Here is a 25,650-nt window from a genome sequence, read left to right as displayed (position 1 = left end):
TCTGCTGCCAATGACTGGAACGAATTGCAAAAATCGCTGAAGTTGGAGACATATATCTCCCTCACTAACTTTAAGCATCAGCTATCTGAGCAGCTTACCGATCGCTGCAGCTGTACACAGCCCATCTGTAAATAGCCCATCCAACTGCCTACCTCATCCCCATGTTTTTATTTATATTTTTTTGCTCTTTTGCACACCAGTATTTCTACTTGCACATCATCTGCACATCTATCACTCCAGTGTTCATTTGTTAAATTGTAATTACTCTGCTTCTATGGCCTATTTATTGCCTTTCCTCCGTACTCCATTTGCACACACTGTATATAGATTTTTCTGTCGTGTTATTGACTGTACGTTTGTTTATCCCACTTGTAACTCTGTGTTGTTTGTGTCGCACTGCTTTGCTTTATCTTGGCCAGGTCGCAGTTGTAAATGAGAACTTGTTCTCAACTGGCCTACCTGGGTAAATAAAGGTGAAATAAAAAAATAGAATCTTAACTTTATTGACAACACCCAAATGGATACTGTCATTAACGCAGTTCTTCAATAATTACACATAATTCTTAATGCTTTAGCAAACATTTTATTAAACAGGACATTCAAAAATATCCTTACAATTATAATCCAAAGTAGTGTGAAATGAACTCCTAAGCAACCTGGAAATGGAGGTTACTCCCCTGAGTTTTCCCCTATTCACATTCAGAATACATTGTGAAAAACTAAAATCTTTGCTCACCATTTTTGCTCCAGGCAGATATAGTACATCCGTAACTATCGCTTTCCTCATTAGCAGGGAGGAGTTTCTACAATCAAATTGCCCTCGTGCCGCAATTTTAGCAAACACAGAAAGGGGCCTATATTGGAGACCAATATTCGTCTGGCACACTGCTTAGAGTTTCAACAACATGAATAACTTATTTCTAGCCTACAATCATCGATGTTACTACTAATGTGAAAACAAGACAAAATATGAGTTTTCTTGCTCATTTTAAGACAATTGTCAAATTATTTTAACATTCATTACAGACGTCAATTGTTGTCCAACATAATGGCTCCGCTGTTGGCATCACCTTTTACAGTGGGTTACCGCTGTTGTGGGCCTTTAATCATCTGTCTGACTTTGTTGTTCACACAGGAGAGATACTTCACTATCGTGGATCCTCTGGGGAGCCTCAACAACCTCATGATGCTGAAGAGGCAGAGAAGAGTCTCTCCACATTAGGACACCTCAATAAACACCTGCAGACATCCACAGGGAAGAGAACTCACTGCTGCTCTGACTGTGGGAAGAGATTCACCTCCCCATCAGGCATTAAAATTCATCAGAGAATCCACACAGGAGAGAAACCTTATAGCTGTGATCAATGTGGGAAGAGTTTTACTACATTTGGCCATCTGGTATCACACCAGAGAATACACACAGGAGAGAAACCTTATAGCTGTGACCAATGTGGGAAGAGTTTTGGTGGATCTGGAGTGCTGACAGTGCACCAGAGAACACACACAGGAGAGAAACTTTATAGCTGTGGTCAATGTGGGAAGAATTTTGCTGCATCTAGAACTCTGACACTACACCAGAGAACACACACAGGAGAGATACCTTATAGCTGTGATCAATGTGGGAAGAGTTTTACTACATCTTGCTATCTGACTATACACCAACGAACACACACAGGAGAGAAATCATATAGCTGTAATCAATGTGGGAAGAGTTACTACATCTGGCTCTATGACTTCACACCAGAGAATACACACAGGAGAGAAATCTTATATCTGTGATCAATGTGGGAAGAGTTTTAGTCAATCTAGCTATCTGACAAAGCACCAGAGAACGCACACAGGAGAGAAACCTTTTATCTGTGGTCAATGTGGGAAGAGTTTTAGTCAATCTAGCTATCTGACAATGCACCAGAGAATGCACACAGGAGAGAAATCTTATAGCTGTGATCAATGTGGGAAGAGTTTTAGTCAATCTGGCTATCTGACTATACACCAACGAACACACACAGGAGAGAAACCTTATAGCTGTAATCAATGTGGGAAGAGTTTTGTTTCATCTAGCGGTCTGACAGTACACAAGAGAACACACACAGGAGAGAAATCTTATAGCTGTGACCAGAGATAATCTGATAAAAGACTTCTGATCAAATATCAGAAAATACATACATGAAGGAGTTGTTTCATGATATCAATGAATTAATGTCACAATGTAGAATGTTTAAACATTGTAGTAGGAGTATTTTAATGATGTCACAATGTAGAACCTAAACGTTTGTCCCCTGTTCTATTGATTTCAGCATGATATGGATATTAGCCTCAGGGGGAAAATCCAGGCTCAGAAATGGAAGAGTACTATTTATGTGATTTAACAAAAAGTGACTAACAAAAAAAGAGTTGTGTTACACTTACCATGTTGGTGACCCACTGGAATCAAAATGCAACACTTCAAAATGTATCTGGCTGTTTTCTACATGTTGTCCACTAACAAGTGATGTACACATTATTCCCAGATTCCGCTTGGTTTTTGAGCTGTTAGTTTTAACAGGACGTGCAACCTCATCTCCCTCCTCTCGCACAATTGATTTCAACATGATATCGATGAGTGATGACAAATAAGTGTTGTGTTCCTTTGTTCAGTGACCCCTAAATTGAAATGCATCACTCCAAAATGTAGTTGACTGTCTTCTGCAGGTTGTCCTCTAACCAGTGAGGTAAAATATATCTCCCATTTCCATGTGTTTTTTTAGTTGTGTTAGTTTCAACAGCACGAACAACCTGATTTCCCCCCTAATGGATATCAGTGATTTATTGCTGCTTGCGCAGTTTTATAAAGGTGCTTGTTTAAAAAAAAATCCAAGTAATATGATTATTGTGGCAGATGTTTGTGTAAATAGGCACATGTTATGTTTAGGTTTTCAATTTATCACAAACAGTTTTTGCATATTGGTTATTGATTTGGACACGTTAAAACTGTGTTTTGACATCGGGGATATCCCACCCAGCAAAATGTAATTGAAAAGACTTTGAAAATAAGACTATGCAACCAAATATTTAATATTTACATTTCATGTGACATTTAGTAATCATAATTATTTATGTAACCAACTGACAATTTTTGGTACAATTATATTGACATTGTTGCCCTGCTTTTATAATATCAGGGTTCATTCTCAGATGTGCCAACCCAAATGTACTAGAGCATGACATTGGGGACTGGGCCCCGATCCAACAACATGCCTATCTAGTGAACCCTGAGAAGAGAGAGAAGCTCTGCAGTGAGGTGGAAAGTTACTATGGATATTGCAGGAGTTTCCTCTTGAAATCAGACATGTCTGTGGTGAGGACAACTTGGTTGCTGATTGTCTCAAGGTGGGCAGTCAAAAAGATTTGTGTTTTGCGTTTAGCCAGTGCGTTGCCATGGATCACAATTTATTATAACTGCACGTTTTTCCGTATTGGAGATGAGTTTTGTTTGGGCTCGTTCCAAGGGGACGAGAGTTCTAGAAGCTAGTGAGTTTTAGGAAGATGAGAGTTCTAGAAGCTAGTGAGTTTTAGGAAGACGAGAGTTCTAGAAGCTAGTGAGTTTTAGGATTCTATAGAGAACCAAGGTGGGGGATTCTATAGAAAGAAAAAGGTGAAAAAATACTATTGTATATTATTATTATTTAAAAGTAAGTGTTTTTTCTTGTTTTTAAATGTTGACAGCCAGTAGACATCATGTTTATATTGGTGAAGGTGAAGCATTGTAGTTGATTATAATGTGAAATGGAAGTTGTTTTCTGTTGGTGGTGAGCAAACTTGTCCAACGAAAATATAGGATATATTTGTTGTCTTAAAGGGGAAGGTGTTACAGGCTTTGGTTTTTCCATTTATGTTTTGTGGTTGGACTTTAGCTCGTTAGCACTGATTGGTGTCACCTCGTTAGTCAGAATGTGTTACACCTGTGCTGGCTTGTCCATCTCGTTATTGTTGAATATTGCATCCAATTGTTAATATTTTAATCAATGGATTTTCCTTGGAATGTTCCGTAGTCTTTCAGTTGTGTAGTAAATATCCGTTTATTTTCATTGTTTTTTCCTGTGAAGCCATTGCGTTGCATCCATGTCTGAAAAGTGCTGTATAAATAAAGCTTGATTTGATTTGAGCATATTGCAAAACAAAGGAACCCAATGACTGACCAATCAACAGACTTCATTATTTTTACATTTTATTTAACCTTTATTTAATTAGGCAAGTCGGTTAACCTCTAGAGGACCCCTTCCCGCTCTGATCCCGCTAATGGGATTTATTGATAAGATACCATGGCGGGAAATTCAAAACTGCAAGAATCTAATAATTTCAATTTCTCAAACAATCAACTATTTTTCACCATTTGAAAGATAAACATCTCCTAAATCCAACCACATTGTCCGATTTCAAAGAGGCTTTACGGCGAAGCATAAAGTTAGGTTATGTTAGGAGAGTACATTGAAAATAGCTGCGTGTAATGTTTTGTCAATTCAAAGACGGGCGTCACCAAAAGCAGAAAACCAGCTAAAATTATGCACTAACCTTTGACAATCTTCATCAGATGACACTCCTAGGACATTATGTTATACAATACATGCATTTTTTTGTTCCATCAAGTTCATATTTATATCCAAAAACAGCATTTTACAGTGGCGGTGAAATTCTGAATTTTTTTTCCCTCAAATGCTTCCGGTGAAGCAGCGTTACAATTTACAAAATTACTATTCGAAAACATTGGTAAATTATAATATTGTCATTCAAAGAATTATAGATTAACATCTCATAAATGCTACCGCATTGCCAGATTTCAAAATAACTTTACTGGGAAATCACACTTTGCAATAAACGGGGTGCTATGCTAAGAACAATAGGCTAGGATATACAGGTTAGCACCATCTTGGAACCATCTAATATCAATAATACTATTGTAAATAATCCCTTACCTTTGATTATCTTCATCAGAAGGAACTTCCAGGATTCCCAGATCCACAACAAATGTGGTTTCTTTCGACAAAGTTCATAATTTGTGTCCAAATAACTCCAAGTTGTTCCATGTTGTTAGCGCGTTCAGTAGGCTCCTCAAAATGTAGGGGGGGGGGGGGGGGAGTCACGACGAAAAGTTAAAAAAAAAATCTATTTACGTTCGTTCAAACATGTCAAACGTTGTTTAGCATCAATCTTTAGGGCCATTTTTAACGTGAAACATCAGTAATATTTCAACCCGACCTCTCCTGTGTCTTGAAAAACGTTTTTGAAAAATGTCTCGCCTCACATGCACGCGCAGGTGCGCACAATAATGAAGTGACGACATCCCAGGGACGTCAACTTCCCTGCATTCTAATTCGGTCTCTGTTCATCATAGACGCTTCAAACAACTTTATAAAGATCGTTGACATCTAGTGGAAGCCGTAGGAAGTGCAAAATGAATCCTTTGTCACTGTGTGATTTATTAGCAATGACTCGAAAATAGTACAGCCACAAAATTCTAATTTCCTGGTTGTATTTTTCTCAGGTTTTTGCCTGCCATATGAGTTTTGTTATACTTACAGACACCATTCAAACAGTTTTAGAAAATTCAGAGTGTTTTCTATCCAAATATGTTAATAATATGCATATCCTAGCTTTTGAGTTGGTGTAGGAGGCAGTTAAAAATGGGCGCATATTTTTTTCAAAATTCTCAATACTGCCCCCTAGCCCCAACAGAACAAATTCTTATTTACAATGATTGCCTACCAGGGAACAGTGGGTTAACTGCCTTGTTCAGGGGCAGAACAACATATGCTACTCAAAAAAATAAAGGGAACACTAAAATAACACGTCCTAGATCTGAATGAATGAAATAATCTTATCAAATACTTTTTTCTTTACATAGTTAAATGTGCTGACAACAAAATCACACACAAATAATCAATGGAAATCCAATTTATCAACCCATGGAGGTCTGGATTTGGAGTCACACTCAAAATTAAAGTGGAAAACCACACTACAGGCTGATCCAACTTTGATGTAATGTCCTTAAAACAAGTCAAAATGAGGCTCAGTAGTGTGTGTGGCCTCCACGTGCCTGTATGACCTCCCTACAATGCCTGGGCATGCTCCTGATGAGGTGGCGGATGGTCTCCTGAGGGATCTCCTTCCAGATCTGGACTAAAGCATCCGCCAACTCCTGGACAGTCTGTGGTGCAACGTGGCGTTGGTGGATGGAGCGAGACATGATGTCCCAGATGTGCTCAATTGGATTCAGGTCTGGGGAACGGGCGGGCCAGTCCATAGCATCAATGCTTTCCTCTTGCAGGAACTGCTGACACACTCCAGCCACATGAGGTCTAGCATTGTCTTGCATTAGGAGGAACCCAGGGCCAACAGCACTAGCATATGGTCTCACAAGGGGTCTGAGGATCTCATCTCGGTACCTAATGGCAGTCAGGCTACCTCTGGCGAGCACATGGAGTGCTGTGCGGCCCCCCAAAGAAATGCCACCCCACACCATGACTGACCCACCGCCAAACCGGTCATGCTGGAGGATGTTGCAGGCAGCAGAACGTTCTCCACGGCGTCTCCAGACTCTGTCACGTCTGTCACGTGCTCAGTGTGAACCTGCTTTCATCTGGGAAGAGCACAGGGCGCCAGTGGCGAATTTGCCAATCTTGGTGTTCTCTGGCAAATGCCAAACGTCCTGCACGGTGTTGGGCTGTAAGCACAACCCCCACCTGTGGACGTCGGGCCCTCATACCACCCTCATGGAGTCTGTTTCTGACCATTTGAACAGACACATGCACATGTGGCCTGCTGGAGGTCCTTTTGCAGGGCTCTTGCAGTGCTCCTCCTGCTCCTCCTTGCACAAAGGCGGAGGTAGCGGTCTTGCTGCTGGGTTGTTGCCCTCCTACGGCCTCCTCCACGTCTCCTGATGTACTGGCCTGTCTCCTGGTAGCGCCTCCATGCTCTGGACACTACGCTGACAGACACAGCAAACCTTCTTGCCACAGCTCGCATTGATGTGCCATCCTGGATGAGCTGCACTACCTGAGCCACTTGTGTGGGTTGTAGACTCCGTCTCATGCTACCACTAGAGTGAAAGCACCGCCAGCATTCAAAAGTGACCAAAACATCAGCCAGGAAGCATAGGAACTGAGAAGTGGTCTGTGGTCCCCACCTGCAGAACCACTCCTTTATTGGGGGTGTCTTGCTAATTGCCTATAATTTCCACCTATTGTCTATTCCATTTGCACAACAGCATGTGAAATGTATTGTCAATCAGTGTTGCTTCCTAAGTGGACAGTTTGATTTCACAGAAGTGTGATTGACTTGGAGTTACATTGTGTTGTTTAAGTGTTCCCTTTATTTTTTTGAGCAGTGTATTTTTACCTTGTCAGCTCTAACCACTAGGCTACCTGCCGCCCTCTTGCATAACCAATGAGCACATATCTTAGTATGAAAAACAGTATCAATTCAGTATATCTTCCACTATGTCAAAACAGTATCACTTTTCAACCAACCCAGTGCATTTGTTGAAAGTGAAAAGTTTTGAAGTCAACAATACGTCAAGGATTCAACAACTGAAAACTGAAACAAACAATTGGATCAAACAGATCAATCCCACTGGACATTAGGTTTCATTCAGACCCTGCAGAGCTTAGATTCAGCCAGAACTAGTTAAACTAGGATATTTAAGTAGCTTTCGTGATCGTGTCTTAAATTTGGCTTAGTTAGTCGGAGACTGGAGTAAGGTAAGTAAGCCTGAATGAGAACACCTGGGTTAAGCCTGATTAGGTTCAGTATGAACACCTGGGTTAATCCTGATTAGGTCCAGTATGAACACCTGGGTTAATCCTGATTAGGTTCAGTATGAACACCTGGGTTACTCCTGATTAGGTTCAGTATGAACACCTGGGTTAATCCTGATTAGGTTCAGCATGAACACCTGGGTTAAGCCTGATTAGGTGCAGCATGAACACCTGGATTAATCCTGATTAGGTTCAGCATGAACACCTGGGTTAATCCTGATTAGGTTCAGTATGAACACCTGGGTTAATCCTGATTAGGTTCAGTATGAACACCTGGGTTAATCCTGATTAGGTTCAGTATGAACACCTGGGTTAATCCTGATTAGGTTCAGTATGAACACCTGGGTTAATCCTGATTAGGTTCAGTATGAACACATGCTGTTGGTCTAGTGGTGCTCATTAAAACCCGGAATAGAAAACACCAATACTGGTGTGAATCTGGAGACGAAACAACGGCAGAGGCAAAAATAATTTGTTCAAAAAAACGCTCCAAAACAAATGTTGTCAAACCATCCAGTTATTGAAGGTACATTTAGTCTGCTAAATTTAGTCATTTAGCAGATGCTCTTATCCAGAGCGACTTACAGTAGTGAATGCATACATTTAATTTCATTTTCATGCATTTTTTGTACTGGCCCCCCGTGGGAATCAAACCCACAACCCTGGCGTTGCAAACACCATGCTCTACCAACTGAGCCACGGGGAAGGCCAGTATGTATAACACACCATGCTGGCGTTGTAAACACCATGCTCTACCAACTGAGCCACACTGCTGCTACTGAGCAGTAGAACAAGCGGGTTGGGCTGCAATTTGCTGTGAATTCAATGGAAATGTAACCACAAGAAGAGTACAACAACTTCAGGTGAGATATCTGCATTATTATCAGGATTACAGGAAGAAACAACAACTAGAGGTGAGATATCTGCATTATTATCAGGATTACAAGAAGAAACAACAACTAGAGGTGAGATATCTGCATTATTATCAGGATTACAAGAAGAAACAACAACTAGAGGTGAGATATCTGCATTATTATCAGGATTACAGGAAGAAACAACAACTAGAGGTGAGATATCTGCATTATTATCAGGATTACAAGAAGAAACAACAGCTAGAGGTGAGATATCTGCATTATTATCAGGATTACAGGAAGAAACAACAACTAGAGGTGAGATATCTGCATTATTATCTGGATTTCACATTTCTCATATTCATATTTTTGTGACATGATTTCTATTATAAAATTATATCTGCCTTCTATAGACTGTGGAAGAACCTTAAACTGACTTTAAAAAGAGAGAAAGCAGAGATCAGAAGAGAGAGATGTACTACTGGTGGTGGACCACCAAAACAAGACAACACTGATGAATTGAGTGACTTCCTGTCTGGAATAATAGAGCAGCAGCAACCTCTGGATGGTATATCAGATGATGACCAACCTCTGGATGGTATACCAGATGATGACCAACCTCTGGACGGTATACCAGATGATGACCAACCTCTGGATGGTATACCGGATGATGACCAACCTCTAGATGGTATACCAGATGATGACCAACAGGTTGGAAGAGCCAGTACACAGCGAGGGTGTAATGTGAACAGGTTGGAAGAGCCAGTACACAGTGAGGGTGTAATGTCAACAGGTTTGAAGAGCCAGCACACAGTGAGGGTGTAATGTGAACAGGTTGGAAGAGCCAGTACACAGTGAGGGTGTAATGTGAACAGGTTTGAAGAGCCAGCACACAGTGAGGGTGTAATGTGAACAGGTTGGAAGAGCCAGTACACAGTGAGGGTGTAATGTGAACAGGTTGGAAGAGCCAGTACACAGTGAGGGTGTAATGTGAACAGGTTGGAAGAGCCAGTACACAGTGAGTGTGTTCCCTCCACATCTGCTATAACATCCCTGAGAGAAGATGCTGCCACCACCTTTCAGCAGAGAACAAAGTAGATGACCAGGCATGAAACGTTAACCAAAGAATTCCATGAGCATTTTTACATTTACATTTTAGTCATTTAGCAGACGCTCTTATCCAGAGCGACTTACAGTAGTGATTGCATACAATTCATACATTTCATTTTAATTACAAGCATTTTTTTTTTTTGTACATAAAATGAAATATCTGAAGGAAGAACATGAGATGAGAATTGTCCAGGTTGAATTGGATATGAAGTTGGAAGAGAGAGGTATGATCCAACAAAGAGACAGTAATGAGACAATAGTGATGACCAGCCATGGTGAACAATATGATATGTAAAACAATACATGTTTTGTCATTTGGATATTCATGAGAGTATTTTAAACACCACAAACTACATTTTAAACCAGCCTTGGTTTAGTCACTCATTTCATTTTGCTCCACACTATTTGAATTGTGTACAGAACAAACATTATCAAAGCAAAAATAATCCATAATGAATACATTCCATATTTAAATGCATCTCATCTAGTTGAAGTGCTGCAATGTGAAGCATCTCCCTGTGCAACTGTGCAAGTCCTCGTTGGTCATTGCCTGCCTCAGTCATGGACACATCTGCCTCAATCACATCTGCCTCAGTCATGGGAACATCTGCTTGATGCTGATCATGGGAGGATCAGGACAGTCATGGGTACATCTGCTTGATGCTGATCATGGGAGGATCAGGACAGTCATGGGTACATCTGCTTGATGCTGATCATGGGAGGATCAGGACAGTCATGGGAACATCTGCTTGATGCTGATCATGGGAGGATCAGGACAGTCATGGGAACATCTGCTTGATGCTGATCATGGGAGGATCAGGACAGTCATGGGAACATCTGCTTGATGCTGATCATGGGAGGATCAGGACAGTCATGGGTACATCTGCTTGATGCTGATCATGGGAGGATCAGGACAGTCATGGGAACATCTGCTTGATGCTGATCATGGGAGGATCAGGACAGTCATGGGAACATCTGCTTGATGCTGATCATGGGAGGATCAGGACAGTCATGGGAACATCTGCTTGATGCTGATCATGGGAGGATCAGGACAGTCATGGGTACATCTGCTTGATGCTGATCATGGGAGGATCAGGACAGCCATGCTGCTTCAGGTAGTTGTGCAGCACAGCTGTAGCAATGATCACCTTGCAGCAACTTCTTGGCTTGAAACCAAGTGTATTGCGAAAACACTGGAATCTATTTTTCCATACGCCAAACACACGCTGGACCATCCCTCTCGTGTGGATATGAGGTCTGTTGTATCTTTGCTGCTCAGCTGTTGTGGGATTTATGTCTGGAGTGAATAAAAAGTTACTCTAGTAGTCCACTATGTTGTCCTCTCTGAAACTGAGACCAATGAAGAGTTGAGGGAAATCCTTCAATGGTGAGTTGTACCTTTCCAACAGGCAACAATGTTTGAGAACTCTAAATGAGGATTAGCATCCACCCTGAACATTGATGGTTGACCAGTTGTTATGGTTATGGTACTCCTCAGCATCAGGAGTTGATGGTAAACCAGTTGTTATGGTTATGGTACTCCTCAGCATCAGGAGTTGATGGTAAACCAGTTGTTATGGTTACGGTACTCCTCAGCATCAGGAGTTGATGGAGAACCCGTTGTTATGGTTACGGTACTCCTCAGCATCAGGAGTTGATGGAGAACCAGTTGTTATGGTTACGGTACTCCTCCGCATCAGGAGTTTATGGTAAACCAGTTGTTATGGTTACGGTACTCCTCAGCATCAGGAGTTGATGTAAAACCAGTTGTTATGGTTACGGTACTCCGCAGCATCAGGAGTTGATGGAAAACCAGTTGTTATGGTTACGGTACTCCTCAGCATCAGGAGTTGATGGTAAACCAGTTGTTATGGTTACGGTACCCCTCAGCATCAGGAGTTGATGGAAAACCAGTTGTTATGGTTACGGTACCCCTCAGCATCAGGAGTTGATGGACACTTGATGGGAACATGACATCCATCTAACCAGCCAATCACTCCTGGGAACTGCCCACATTCAGATATTCATATTGCACTTTATAGTTGGCTTGGCCAGCAGCATCAGGAAACTAGATGTAAAGACTCCTCCGGCAGACTTTATAGTTGGCTTGACCAGCAGCATCAGGAAACTAGATGTAAAGACTCCTCCTGCAGACTTTATAGTTGGCTTGGCCAGCAGCATCAGGAAACTAGATGTAAAGACTCCTCCTGCAGACTTTATAGTTGGCTTGGCCAGCAGCATCAGGAAACTAGATGTAAAGACTCCTCCTGCAGACTTTATAGTTGGCTTGACCAGCAGCATCAGGAAACTAGATGTAAAGACTCCTCCTGCAGACTTTATAGTTGGCTTGGCCAGCAGCATCAGGAAACTAGATGTAAAGACTCCTCCTGCAAACATTGTGAACTATTAACACACAGTTGCTTCACTGACACCGACACAAATCACCAGTTTCACAATGAAAGATTCCAGATGCCAAAAACCTCACAGTGATCAGAACTTGGAGAGAATTGGGTGAAGGCCTTCCTCTTTGAGACAGAGAGGAAAGTCTAGGCTCAAGCAGAGATATAATCTCCAATGCATTTTCTTTGTACATAAGAAAGCGGTCTCAAGGTAATGTAATGGATTCCTCCTATCCACAAGTACTGGTCTGGCCTCTGTAGTGCATGCTGGTCTTCCTTTAGACATTCCACATCATCCAGGCTCCCTCACAAACAGCACTAAGTAGAAGTTAAACCTGCCTCTTTGAAAGATTCATTTAATCTTCCATTTAGTCCTGGAGTAGCTCTAATCCTCCCTCTTGCAATCGCCTTTGATTTGTCCAGAACAGTCTAAATCTACGACTATTTTAAGATAAGTCTGTGCAAGTCGCTTTGAGTTAAGACAGCTCAAACAAGCATTTTAGTCTGGGACTAAGCTTAAGCCTTCTATGTGAAACCGGCTCTGTGTTTTATATAATATGACTAAATGTGTTTCTGTGTTGCAGGGGCAGTCAAGAAATGGAACAGCAAGGCCACAGAACATGACATAAGCAGAGCTGTGGGAGACCACCTCAAGCCCCTGGTAGAGCCGGGGGTGGTGTTTACCACTCCACCACGCCTTCAGCAGGCTGGAAAAGTGGGATTGATACTGTTTTTCATACTAAGAGGGACCAAGAGTTTGTTGATTGGTCAGTCATTGGGTTCATTTGTTGAAATCAAATTAAGTTTTATTTATACAGCACATTTCAGACACGGATGCAACACAATGGCTTCACAGGAAAAATAAATAAAAATGAAAATATTTAGAACACAACAAACAGAAGACTAACAACTGAAAGACTAATGAACATTCTAAGGAAATGACATTGACTAAAATATTAATTGGATGCAACATCCAACCCAAAATATAACTTGTTTTTTAGGAGGGGTTCTGAAAGACACTATGGGGGTGTCCACTGGAAGTTGACTAGTAACAACAACTGGGATCTAAAAGACACCCACCATGAGACCCACTAAATCTGCCCAAGAAGAGGAAAACAACATAAAAACCCACACCAAACTTAAAGACAGGAAGTAAACCAAAAAGGTGGAGCAACTAAAGGTGTTGCCTCTCCACATGTATCAAGACAACTGGAGCACTGGGCCAGACACTCTTAAATAGAACCTGGACCAGCTCAGGTGAAACACCTTCCCACTAACGAGATGGACAAGCCAGCACAGGTGTAACACATACTGACTAACGAGGTGACACCAATCAGTGCGTCCTACGTGCTAACGAGCTAGACGTGCTGACGGAGATAGACGTGCTAACGAGCTAGACGCGCTGACGGAGCTAGACGTGCTAACGAGCCAGACGTGCTAACGAGCCAGACGTGCTAACGAGCTAGACGTGCTAACGAGCCAGACGTGCTAACGAGCTAGACGTGCTAACGGGCCATACGTGCTAACGGGCTAGACGTGCTAACGAGCCATACGTGCTAACGAGCTAGACGTGCTAACGAGCTAGACGTACTAAAGTCCAACCTCAAAACATAAATGGAAAAACCAAAGCCTGTAACACCTTAAGACAACAAATATATCCTATATTTTTGTTGGACAAGTTTGCTCACCACCAACAGAAAACAACTTCCATTTCATATTAAAATCAACTAAAATGCTTCACCTCCTGTCAACAATTAAAAACAAGAAAAACACACGTATTTCTAAATAATAATATACAATTGAAATATTTTTTTCTCCTTTTTCTCTTCTTTCTATGGAATCCTAAAACTCACTAGCTTCTAGAACTCTCGTCTTCCTAAAACTCACTAGCTTCTAGAACTCTCGTCTTCCTAAAACTCACTAGCTTCTAGAACTCTCGTCTTCCTAAAACTCACTAGCTTCTAGAACTCTGGTCCACTTGGAACGAGCCCAAACAAAACTCATCTCCAATACGGAAAAAGTCAAAATAAATTGTGATCAAATGTCCACCCCTTGGTTAATATGTATTGGCAATAATGAACTTAATGGTGAGGCATGGAATAATAAAACGTATATTTTGTCAGGCTGAATGTTTGAAATATGAGGTGATGTGAGACATGATTCTTCAGTAGTGGAATAAAGACAATTAACGCTTGAATGTTGTGAAGAAATACTGGAGTGATGTAGGATTGTTAATAAAATTGATTACAGACCAAATGATTATACTGCGTCCATGTGTATTTATTTCTTTATTTTAACCTTCATTTAACAGTAACCGAAAGGTTGCTGGATTGAATCGCGAGCTGACAAGGTAAATCTGTCGTTCTGCACCTGAACATGGCAGTTAACCCTCTGTTCCCCGGTAGGCAATAATTGTCAATAAGTCAGTTATAAACAAATTCTGATTTTCAATGACGGCCCAACGCTCTAACCACTAGGCTACCTGCAACTAAGTTGAAATTAAGTTGTTTTCAAGTCACTGAAAAAACTTGGCATAGTCTTCTTTTCAACGTCTTTTCAATTACATGTTGCTAGGTGGGATATCCCCAATGTCAAAACACAGTTTAAACGTGTCCAAATCAATAACCAATAAGCAGAAACAGTTTGGGATGAATTGAAAACCTAAACATAACATGTGCTATATACACAAACATCTGCCACAATAATCATATTACTTGTAATTTTTAAAACAAGCACCTTATAAACTGCACCAGAAACGCTGTTGTTTTGACAAGTAGCAATAAATCACTGATATCGATTAGGGGGGAAATCAGGTTGTACGTGCTGTTGAAACTAACACAACTAAAAAACACATGGAAATGGAGATATATTTTACCTCATTAGAGGACAACCTGCAGAAGACAGTCAGCTACATTTTGGAGTGATGCATTTAAATTTAGGGGTCGCTAAACAAAGGAACGTATTTGTCATCACTCATCGATATCATGTTGAAATCAATTATGCAAGAGGAGGGACATGAGGTTGCACATCCTGTTAAAACGAACAGCTGAAAAAACCACATGGAATCTGGGAGTAATGTGTACATCCCTGGTCAGAGGACAACTTGTAGAAAGCTGCTAGCTACATTTTGAAGTGTTGCATTTTGATTCAAGTGGGTCACCAACGTGGTAAGTGTAACACAACTCTTTTTTTGTTTGTCATTTTTTGTTAAATCTCATAAATAGTAACTCTTTCAATTCGGAGCCTGGATTTCCCCCTGAGGCTAATATCCATATCATGCTGAAATCAATAGAACAGGGGACAAACGTTTAGGGTTCTACATTGTGACATCACTAAAATACTCCTTCTACAATGTTTAAACATTCTACATTGTGACATTAATTCATTGATATCATGAAACAACTCCATCAATTCCTTCATGTATTTTCTGATGTTTAATCAGAGAACGTTTTTGAGAGTATCTCTTCCCACATTGATTGCAGCTATAAGGTTTCTCTCCTGTGTGTGTTCTTTGGTGTCTGGTCCACATGCTAAAGTAAGCAAAACTCTTCCCACATTGAGCACAGCTATAAGGTTTCTCTTCTGTGTGTGTTTTCTGGTGTGATATCAGGCTGCTTAGCAGAGTAAAACTCTTCCCACATTGAGCACAGCTATAAGGTTTCTCTTCTGTGTGTGTTCTCTGGTGTGATATCAGAGCGATTAAAATAGGAAAACTCCTCCCACATTGATCACAACTGTAAGTTCTCTCTCTTGTGTGTGTTCTCTGGTGTATAATAACATTCCTAGATTTATAAAAACTCTTCCCACATTGATCACAGCTATAAGGTTTCTCTCCTGTGTGTGTTCTCTGGTGTGATATCAGGGCGATTAAAATAGGAAAACTCCTCCCACATTGATCACAACTGTAAGTTCTCTCTCTTGTGTGTGTTCTCTGGTGTGATATCAGGCTGGTTGACAGAGGAAAACTCTTCCCACAGTCAGAGCAGAAGTAAGGTTTCTCTTTTGTGTGATTTCTCAGGTGTATTTTGAGTTCTGATGAAGATTTAAAAAATTTCCCACAATCAGAGCAGCAGTGAGAATTATCCCTTGTGTGAATTCTCCGGTGTGATATAATGCCTGATGAGGTGCATCTTTTCCCACAGTCAAAGCAGCGGTGAGATCTTTTCCCTGTGGTTCTCCGCTGCCGTTTCTTGAGGTGTTCTGATGTGGAGAGACTCTTCTCTGCCTTGTCAGCATCATGAGGGTGTTGAGGCTCCCCAGAGGATCCACGATAGTCCCATATCTCTCCTGTGTGAACAACAAAGTCAAACAGATGGTTAATGGCCCACAACAGCGAAAATCCACTGTAAAAGGTGATGCCAACAGCGTAGCCATGATGTTGTACAACAATTGACGTCTGTAATGAATGTAATGATTACTTGACATTTGTCTTAAAATGAGCAAGAAGTCATATTTTGTCTTGTTTTCACATTAGTAGTAACATCGATGATTGTAGGCTAGAAATAAGTTATTCATGTTGTTGAAACTCTAAGCAGTGTGCCAGACGACTTTTGGTCTCCAATATAGGCCCCTTTCTATGTTTGCTAAAATTGCCAAAACTGACGCATCTTGCGGGGTCAGGTGAAAAATGGGTGTCTAATTATTTCTGGCTGGGTACTCTCCTGACAATCTAATGTTTTGCTTTCGTTGTAAAGCCTTTTTGAAATCGGACAGTGTGGTTAGATAAAGGAGAGTCTTGTCTTTAAAATGGTGTAAAATAGTCATATGTTTGAAAAATTGAAGTTTTCGGATTTTTGAGGAATTTGTAATTCGTGCCACGCCCTATCATTGGATATTGGAGCAGGTGTTCCGCTAGCAGAACATCTAGATGTAACAGGTTAATATCTCAATGTTCAAAGTTTAGCCCGAATCCAACAATAGTCATAAAGTTACACTCCCTTTCAACTTCGGTACAACATACTATGGGGAAATACAATCATTCCCCAACTGACCCAAACGGATACTAAATGAAACGGCCCCTGGCAGACCACCCAGACCTGACCCCACAAGATGCTTCAGTTGTCAATTTATTAATTGGCTTTTGTTTGAAACACTCCTGTCAATGTTGAGTAAGGACGCACACCTAATTACGCATATAGAAGTAGGATTAGTCTACCTGGTTACACATATAGAAGTAGGACTAGTCTACCTGGTTACACATATAGAAGTAGGACTAGTCTACCTGGTTACACATATAGAAGTAGGACTAGTCTACCTGGTTACACATATAGAAGTAGGACTAGTCTACCTGGTTACACATATAGAAGTAGGACTAGTCTACCTGGTTACCCATATAGAAGTAGGACTAGTCTACCTGGTTACACATATAGAAGTAGGACTAGTCTACCTGGTTACACATATAGAAGTAGGACTAGTCTACCTGGTTACACATATAGAAGTAGGATTAGTCTACCTGGTTACACATATAGAAGTAGGACTAGTCTACCTGGTTACACATATAGAAGTAGGACTAGTCTACCTGGTTACACATATAGAAGTAGGACTAGTCTACCTGGTTACCCATATAGAAGTAGGACTAGTCTACCTGGTTACACATATAGAAGTAGGACTAGTCTACCTGGTTACCCATATAGAAGTAGGACTAGTCTACCTGGTTACACATATAGAAGTAGGACTAGTCTACCTGGTTACACATATAGAAGTAGGACTAGTCTACCTGGCCTGTGTGCAAATGTAGGCCTATAAATGTGCCCATTTGTGGATGTCTGATAGTATTTCTGATTGTCTTAATGCACCACCACTAATGAGTTGTGGAGCTTCTCAAAACAAATGTTTCTTCACCTCAAACAGCAACTGCACCTCAGTGACGCTCAAGGTCCTAAACGAAATCTTAACCGCCATCGATAAGAAACATTACTGTGCAGCCGTATTCATTGACCTGGCCAAGGCTTTCGACTCTGTCAGTTACCACATTCTTATTGGCAGACTGAACAGCCTTGGTTTCTCAAATGACTGCCTCGCCTGGTTCACCAACTACTTCTCTGATAGAGTTCAGTGTGTCAAATCGCAGGGCCTGTTGTCAGGACCTCTGGTAGTCTCTATGGGGTGCCACAGGGTTCAATTCTTGGGCCGACTCTCTTCTCTGTATACATCAATGATGTCGCTCTTGCTGCTGGTGAATCTCTGATCCACCTCTACGCAGACAACACCATTCTGTATATTTCTGGCCCTTCTTTGGACACTGTGTTAACAACCCTCCAGACAAGCTTCAATGCCATACAACTCTCCTTCCGTGGCCACCAACTGCTCTTAAATACAAGTAAAACTAAATGCATGGTCTTCAAACAATCGCTGCCTGCACCTGCCCGCCCGTCCAGCATCACTACTCTGGACGGTTCTGACTTAGAATATGTGGACAACTACAAATACCTAGGTGTCTGGTTAGACTGTCAAACATCTCCAATCCAAAGTTAAATCTAGAATTGGCTTCCTATTTCGCAACAAAGCATCTTTCACTCATGCTGCCAAACATACCTTCATAAAACTGACCATCCTACCGATCCTCGACTTCGGCGATGTCATTTACAAAATAGCCTCCAATACCCTACTCAATAAATTGGATGTAGTCTGTCACAGTGCCATCCGATTTGTCACCAAAGCCCCATATACTACCCACCACTGCGACCTGTACGCTCTCGTTGGCTGGCCCTCGCTTCATACTCGTCGCCAAACCCACTGGCTCCAGGTCATCTACAAGACCCTGCTAGGTAAAGTTCCCCCTTATCTCAGCTCGCTGGTCACCATAGCAGCACCCATCTGTAGCACGCGCTCCAGCAGGTATATCTCCCTGGTCACCCCCAAAGCCAATTCCTCCTTCGGCCGCCTCTCCTTCCAGATCTCTGCTGCCAGTGACTGGAACGAACTACAAAAATCTCTGAAACTGTAAACACTTATCTCCCTCACTAGCTTTAACCTCTTGGGGCTAGGTGGGACGCTAGCGTGCCACCCGTGGTGCACTCCATCAACAGCAGGTGCATTTCAAGAGCGGCAAATTTGAATCCAAATAAATGTCAAAATTCAAATTTTTCAAAAATACAACTATTTTACACCATTTGAAAGATAAACATCTCCTTAATCTAACCACGTTTTACGATTTCAAAAAGGTTTTACGGCGAAAGCATAAATTTAGAGTATGTTAGGACATTACATTTACAAGAGTTGTGTGTAATGTTTTGTCAAGTCAAAGACAGGGTCACCAAAACCATAAAACCAGCTAAAATGATGCACTAACCTTTTACAATCTCCATCAGATGACACTCCTAGGACATTATGTTAGACAATGCATGCATTTTTAGTTCTATCAAGTTCATATTTATATCCAAAAACAGCGTTTTACTATGGCATTGATGTTGAGGAAATCGTTTCCCTCCAACAACCGGCAGTCAAGTCAGCGTAACAAATTAAATAATTAAAATTAGAAAACATTGGTAAAATATTATATTGTCATTTAAAGAATTATAGATTTACATCTCTTGAACGCAATCAACTTGCCAGATTTAAAAATAACCTTACTGGGAAATCACACTTTGCAATAATCTGAGCACTGCGCCCAGAAAAATACGCGTTGCGATACAGACTAGACGTCATGTTGGGGAGATCTAAAATCGAAAATACAATGTAAATAATCCATTACCTTTGATTCTCTTCATCAGATGTCACTTCCAGGTATCACAGGTCCATAATGAATGTAGTTTTGTTCAAAAAAGCTCATCATTTATGTCCAAAAATCTCCGTCTCGTTAGCACATGATGTAAGCCAGCCGGACTTCTCGTCATGAACGAGGGGAAAAAATATATTTCCGTTCGTTCAAACATGTCAAACGTTGTATAGCATAAATCATTAGGGCCTTTTTTAACCAGAACATGAATAATATTCAAGGTGGACGAATGCATACTCTTTTATAACGTATTGGAACGAGGGTACCCAACATGAACTAGCGCGCCAGGTGTCTAATGGGACATCAACGTTCCATGGCTCTTGTTCGGTCAGATCTCCCTCCAGAAGACTCAAAACACTTTGTAAAGGCTGGTGACATCTAGTGGAAGCAATAGGAAGTGCCAAAATATTCCTCAGCCCCTGTGTTTTTCAATGGGATAGGTTTAAAGTCAATACAACACATCAGGTATCCACTTCCTGTCAGAAAATGTCTCAGGGTTTTGCCTGCCAAATGAGTTCTGTTATACTCACAGACACCATTCAAACAGTTTTGGAAACTTTAGAGTGTTTTCTATCCATATATAATAAGTATATGCATATTCTAGTTACTGGGTAGGATTAGTAACCAGATTAAATCGGGTAAAAAAAATTTATCCAGACGTGCAAATGCTGCCCCCTAGACCCAACAGGTTAAGCACCAGCTGTTAGAGCAGCTCACAGATCACTGCACCTGTACATAGCCCATCTATAATTTAGCCCAACTACCTCTTCCCCTACTGTATTTATTTATTTAGCTCCTTTGCATCGCATTATTTCTATTTCTACTTTGCACTTTCTTCTACTTCAAATCTACCATTCCAGAGTTTTACTTGCTATATTGTATTTACTTTGCCACCACTGCCTTTTTGTCATTACCTCCCTTATCTCACCTCATTTGCTCACATTGTATATAGACTTATTTTTCTACTGTATTATTGACTGTATGTTTGTTTTACTCCATGTGTAACTCTGTGTTGTTGTATGTTGTCGAACTGCTTTGCTTTATCTTGGCCAGGTCGCAATTGTAAATGAGAACTTGTTCTCAACTTGCCTACCTGGTTAAATAAAGGTGAAATAAAAAATAAAATAAAAGATCAATGTCCCTGTTTTATATAAAGTACTCACTGTATTTACTGGTGTTAATCAGATCAATGTCCCTGTTTTATTAGATAGTACTCACTGTATTTACTGGTGTTAATCAGATCAATGTCCCTGTTTTATTAGATAGTATTCACTGTATTTACTGGTGTTATTCAGATCAATGTCCCTGTTTTATTAGATATTACTCACTGTATTTACTGGTGTTAACCAGATCAATGTCCCTGTTTTATTAGATAGTACTCACTGTATTTACTGGTGTTAATCAGATCAATGTCCCTGTTTTATAAGATAGTACTCACTGTATTTACTGGTGTTAATCAGATCAATGTCCCTGTTTTATTAGATAGTACTCACTGTATTTACTGGTGTTAATCAGATCAATGTCCCTGTTTTATTAGATAGTACTCACTGTATTTACTGGTGTTAATCAGATCAATGTCCCTGTTTTATTAGATAGTACTCACTGTATTTACTGTTGTTAATCAGATCAATGTCCCTGTTTTATTAGATAGTACTCACTGTATTTACTGGTGTTAATCAGATCAATGTCCCTGTTTTATTAGATAGTACTCACTGTATTTACTGGTGTTAATCAGATCAATGTCCCTGTTTTATTAGATAGTACTCACTGTATTTACTGGTGTTAATCAGTTCTTCAGTCTTCTCTTCTTCGTCCTCCTCTAATGTGACAGTAATCTCCCCCTCTTCATCCTTCATTCCAAAAACGTCTTCATCTTCTTTCACTTCATCCTCCACTCCAAAAACTGCATCTTCCTCCTCTTCTTTCACAGTAACATCCTCCTCTTCTTTCACTCTGAACGCGTCTTCCTCTTCTTTCACTGAAACGTCTTTCTCTTCTTCTTTCACTGTAACAGCCTCATCCTCTACTTGTTTTTGTATTGTAACAGCCTCCTCTTCCTCCTCCTCTTTCACCAGACCTTCTTTCTCCGTCCAACAGACCTCCTCTTCTTTATCAGGAGGAGAGTAACTTAGTGAACTCATGGTCGGGGATAATAGCTAGTTAGCATTAGCGACTAGCCTAGTGCTAACTTAACCAGCCAGCTAGTTGACTTACAACGTAAATATTACATAAAATGGAGTACTATGTTTAAATCACAGTGGCAATTAAACCACGAAATTGTCTAAAGAACTTGAATGTTCAGACTTTGTCGGCTAGCGAGCTACCGAGGTGGCTGCAGTTGTTGAAGAAGCGTTCCGTCCACTAGATTATACGTCACACTAGAAACATCGCCTGAAAGACACATATCGCCATCTGCTGTCTGGAGGGAGGAAACGCAGTTGAGGAGGGAAAACTATTTATTCTTCATTGAATTATAATATTATAAAGCAGTTTAGGGAAACGTTTTTTCTCTCCATTAAATATGAATATTATATCAACACGTACAAAGAGCAACAAGTGTTGTTTGATTAGTTCAGATTTTTTCTGAGAATTTAAAACAAACTTAACCTCTACTCCACATCTGTATTTCTGATTCAGTCAAATAACTAGATATCAAAATAAGCACCTAGTTATTGATACCCTTGATAAAGATGAGCTAAAATTACTGTATAAATAAACAAATTAACTTTACCCACTACCAGGATATTTTAGCCCAAAACCTGGTTACCTCTCTGCTAGGAGGCTGAAACTTGGCCATAAGTGGATCTTCCAGCAAGACACATCAACATCCACAAAGAAATGGTTATTTGGCACAAAATCTCAGTCATCTCAGTCTTCAGACTTGAACTCCATTGAAAACCTGTGGTTTGAATTGAACAGGGCAGTCCATAAGACAGACTAAATAAATCAAGGACATGGAGAGATTCTGTATGGAGGAATGGTCTAAGATCCCACCCAATGTGTTCTCTAATCTCATAAAACATTTCAGTGTCATTATCCTCCCAAGGGGAAGGTGCTGGAGTATTGAAAACATGGGTGGCAATAATTCAGACCCCTACCTTTTGAGAATTACATGTTAAACTATATCTCTTTCTCTGAGCAATTGTATTAGTATAAAATAATATAATTTCCTTTTATTTTTTACATACAATATAAATGAAATCAAAGTTTATTTGTCACGTGCGCCGAATACAACAGGTGTAGTAGACCTTACGGTGAAATGCTTATGTAACAGGGTTATATTGGTGATTCCCCTAATTTATATCAATTTGTTTCTAAATGTTATTCGAACATCACACATAAGATGCAGCGTTTTTTGGTGAATATTGGTTGTGCATTTTGTTGTAGAGAATTCCAGCTAATACTAGCTAGCAACTTACTGTGTCTGGTGGGGTGGGGGGGTTGTATATTTTGTACAGTGCGTGAGTGCAGAGTTGGATGGTGAGCCGTGCATTGCATGACGTGCAATTTTGTGCTGTTCCTATCAGAATAAAGCTCCATGACTGGTGTTACAAGTTGGAGTTCGTGTCGATGATTGATTGTACACAACGCAAGAAGAGTACTGTTACACCTATAAGGACAAACAGTTATGTTTTAATGTTATTACATATTTATTATATAACATAATATACACTACTGGTCAAAAGTCTTAGAACACCTACTCATTCAAGGGGTTTTCTTTATTTTTACTATTTTCTACATTATAGAATAATAGTGACGACATCAAAACTATGAAATAACACATCATGTAGTAACCAAAAAAAGTGTTAAACAATTCAAAATATATTTTATATTTGAGATTCTTCAAATAGCCACGTTTTGCCTTATTGACAGCTTGGCATTCTCTTAACCAGCTTCACCTGGAATGCTTTTCCAACAGCCTTGAAGGAGTTCCCACATATGCTGAGCACTTGTTGGCTGCTTTTCCTTCACTCTGCGGTCCGATTCAGGGAGCCGTCAGTTGGACTCATTTCTCAATGTGTCCACCTGACCCGTCAAATAGTAATTCAAGTCATTTGCAATGTCAGGTGGTTTTGGTAATGAATGTTATAATGGGAAGGAATTCAAACATGTCTGCCACTTGTGTTGAATCAAAGTTGTCCATAGATGTTTTCCATCAGCCTTGATTTAGTGATGATAATATCCTTTCTTTTTACCTTGGTCACTAGATGTATTCATTTACAATAACTGGTCTAGCTTGGTCACTAGATGTATTCATTTACAATACCTGGTCTAGCTTGGTCACTAGATGTATTCATCTACAATAACTGGTCTAGCTTGGTCACTAGATGTATTCATTTATAATAACTGGTCTAGCTTGGTCACTAGATGTATTAATCTACAATAACTGGTCTAGCTTGGTCACTAGATGTATTAATCTACAATAACTGGTCTAGCTTGGTCACTAGATGTATTCATTTATAATAACTGGTCTAGCTTCGTCACTAGATGTATTCATTTACAATAACTGGTCTAGCTTGGTCACTAGATGTATTCATCTACAATAACTGGTCTAGCTTGGTCACTAGATGTATTAATCTACAATAACTGGTCTAGCTTGGTCACTAGATGTATTAATCTACAATAACTGGTCTAGCTTGGTCACTAGATGTACTAATCTACAATAACTGGTCTAGCTTCGTCACTAGATGTATTCATTTACAATAACTGTTCTAGCTTGGTCACTAGATGTATTCATTTACAATAACTGGTCTAGCTTGGTCACTAGATGTATTCATTTACAATAACTGGTCTAGCTTGGTCACTAGATGTATTCATTTACAATAACTGGTCTAGCTTGGTCACTAGATGTATTCATTTACAATAACTGGTCTAGCTTGGTCACTAGATGTATTCATTTACAATAACTTTGCTCATCAGACAGATCTGTCCGCTACCTTTTTGGTTTCATTACATTGAACCGTTCCATTTCTCAGCTCATCAATCCCTGGGGTGTCACGTCCTGACCAGTAGAGGGTGTAGTTGGGTCAGGCCGTGGCAGAAGTGAAGTGTGTGTTTTGATTGTTTCGTTGATTTTGGCCGTGTGACTTCCAATCAGGCACAGCTGTAGAGGGTTGTGGCTGATTGGGAGTCACACATAAGTAGCCTACGTTGCCTTTGGGGGGTTGTGGGTAATTGTTCTTGTTACAGTGTTTGCACCTGACAGGACTGTGTTGGCTGTCAGTTTATTGTTTTTGTAATTGTATAGTGTTCCGTTTCATTAAATACATCATGAACACTAACTCCGCTGCGTTTTGGGTTAGGGTTAGGATCAGCCAGAGTGGCCCGTCTGCCCGGATCAGCCAGAGTGGCCCGTCTGCCCGGATCAGCCAGAGTGGCCCGTCTGCCCGGATCAGCCAGAGTGGCCCGTCTGCCCGGATCAGCCAGAGTGGCCCGTCTGCCAGGATCAGCCAGAGTGGCCCGACTTGGGTCAGTTGTCACGGCAGCTATTGCCTGTGTTCTTTTCGGAACCCGACGGGCTGCTCCTGCAGGTGAGGTCACCAGTCAGCCTCTTCGGTAGGGGGTACTGGAAATTAGATCGGGATGTGCTGGATGAGCTTTCATTGAAGCCTTTACTGGTTTGTTTCGGGGGATTGAAGGCCTCCGGTCCATGTGTGAGGGGGTGTTAGAGTGGTGGGATTTAGTTAAGGTAAGGTATGGACAACAAGCTCAAGGACCTGAATTGGTTGAGCCTCCACAAGTGCTTGCCGGTACGTTCCATCATGTACCGGCATAGCTTG

The 25,650-nt window shown here is 40.7% G+C and overlaps 1 protein-coding gene across 1 annotated transcript; it reads right to left on the bottom strand.

The window, feature by feature from the left end:
* Positions 1 to 14,428: 14,428 nt before the first annotated feature.
* Positions 14,429 to 22,218, bottom strand: LOC145877204 (uncharacterized). The gene is made up of 2 exons (XM_082972495.1): positions 21,639 to 22,218; positions 14,429 to 16,440 (listed from the first exon to the last, which is right to left on the bottom strand). Exons 1-2 carry the CDS (start codon positions 22,009 to 22,011, stop codon positions 15,545 to 15,547), a joined length of 1,269 nt encoding a protein of 422 aa, XP_082828621.1. The 5' UTR covers positions 22,012 to 22,218; the 3' UTR covers positions 14,429 to 15,544.
* Between the last annotated feature and the right edge of the window lie 3,432 nt (positions 22,219 to 25,650).

Source organism: Salmo salar, unplaced genomic scaffold (genome assembly GCF_965601325.2).
Source record: "Salmo salar unplaced genomic scaffold, fSalSal1 ptg000712l, whole genome shotgun sequence".
Taxonomy (NCBI): domain Eukaryota; kingdom Metazoa; phylum Chordata; class Actinopteri; order Salmoniformes; family Salmonidae; genus Salmo; species Salmo salar.
The sequence above is the reverse complement of the archived record's forward strand: the minus strand, read 5'-3'. Positions and strand labels throughout refer to the sequence as shown.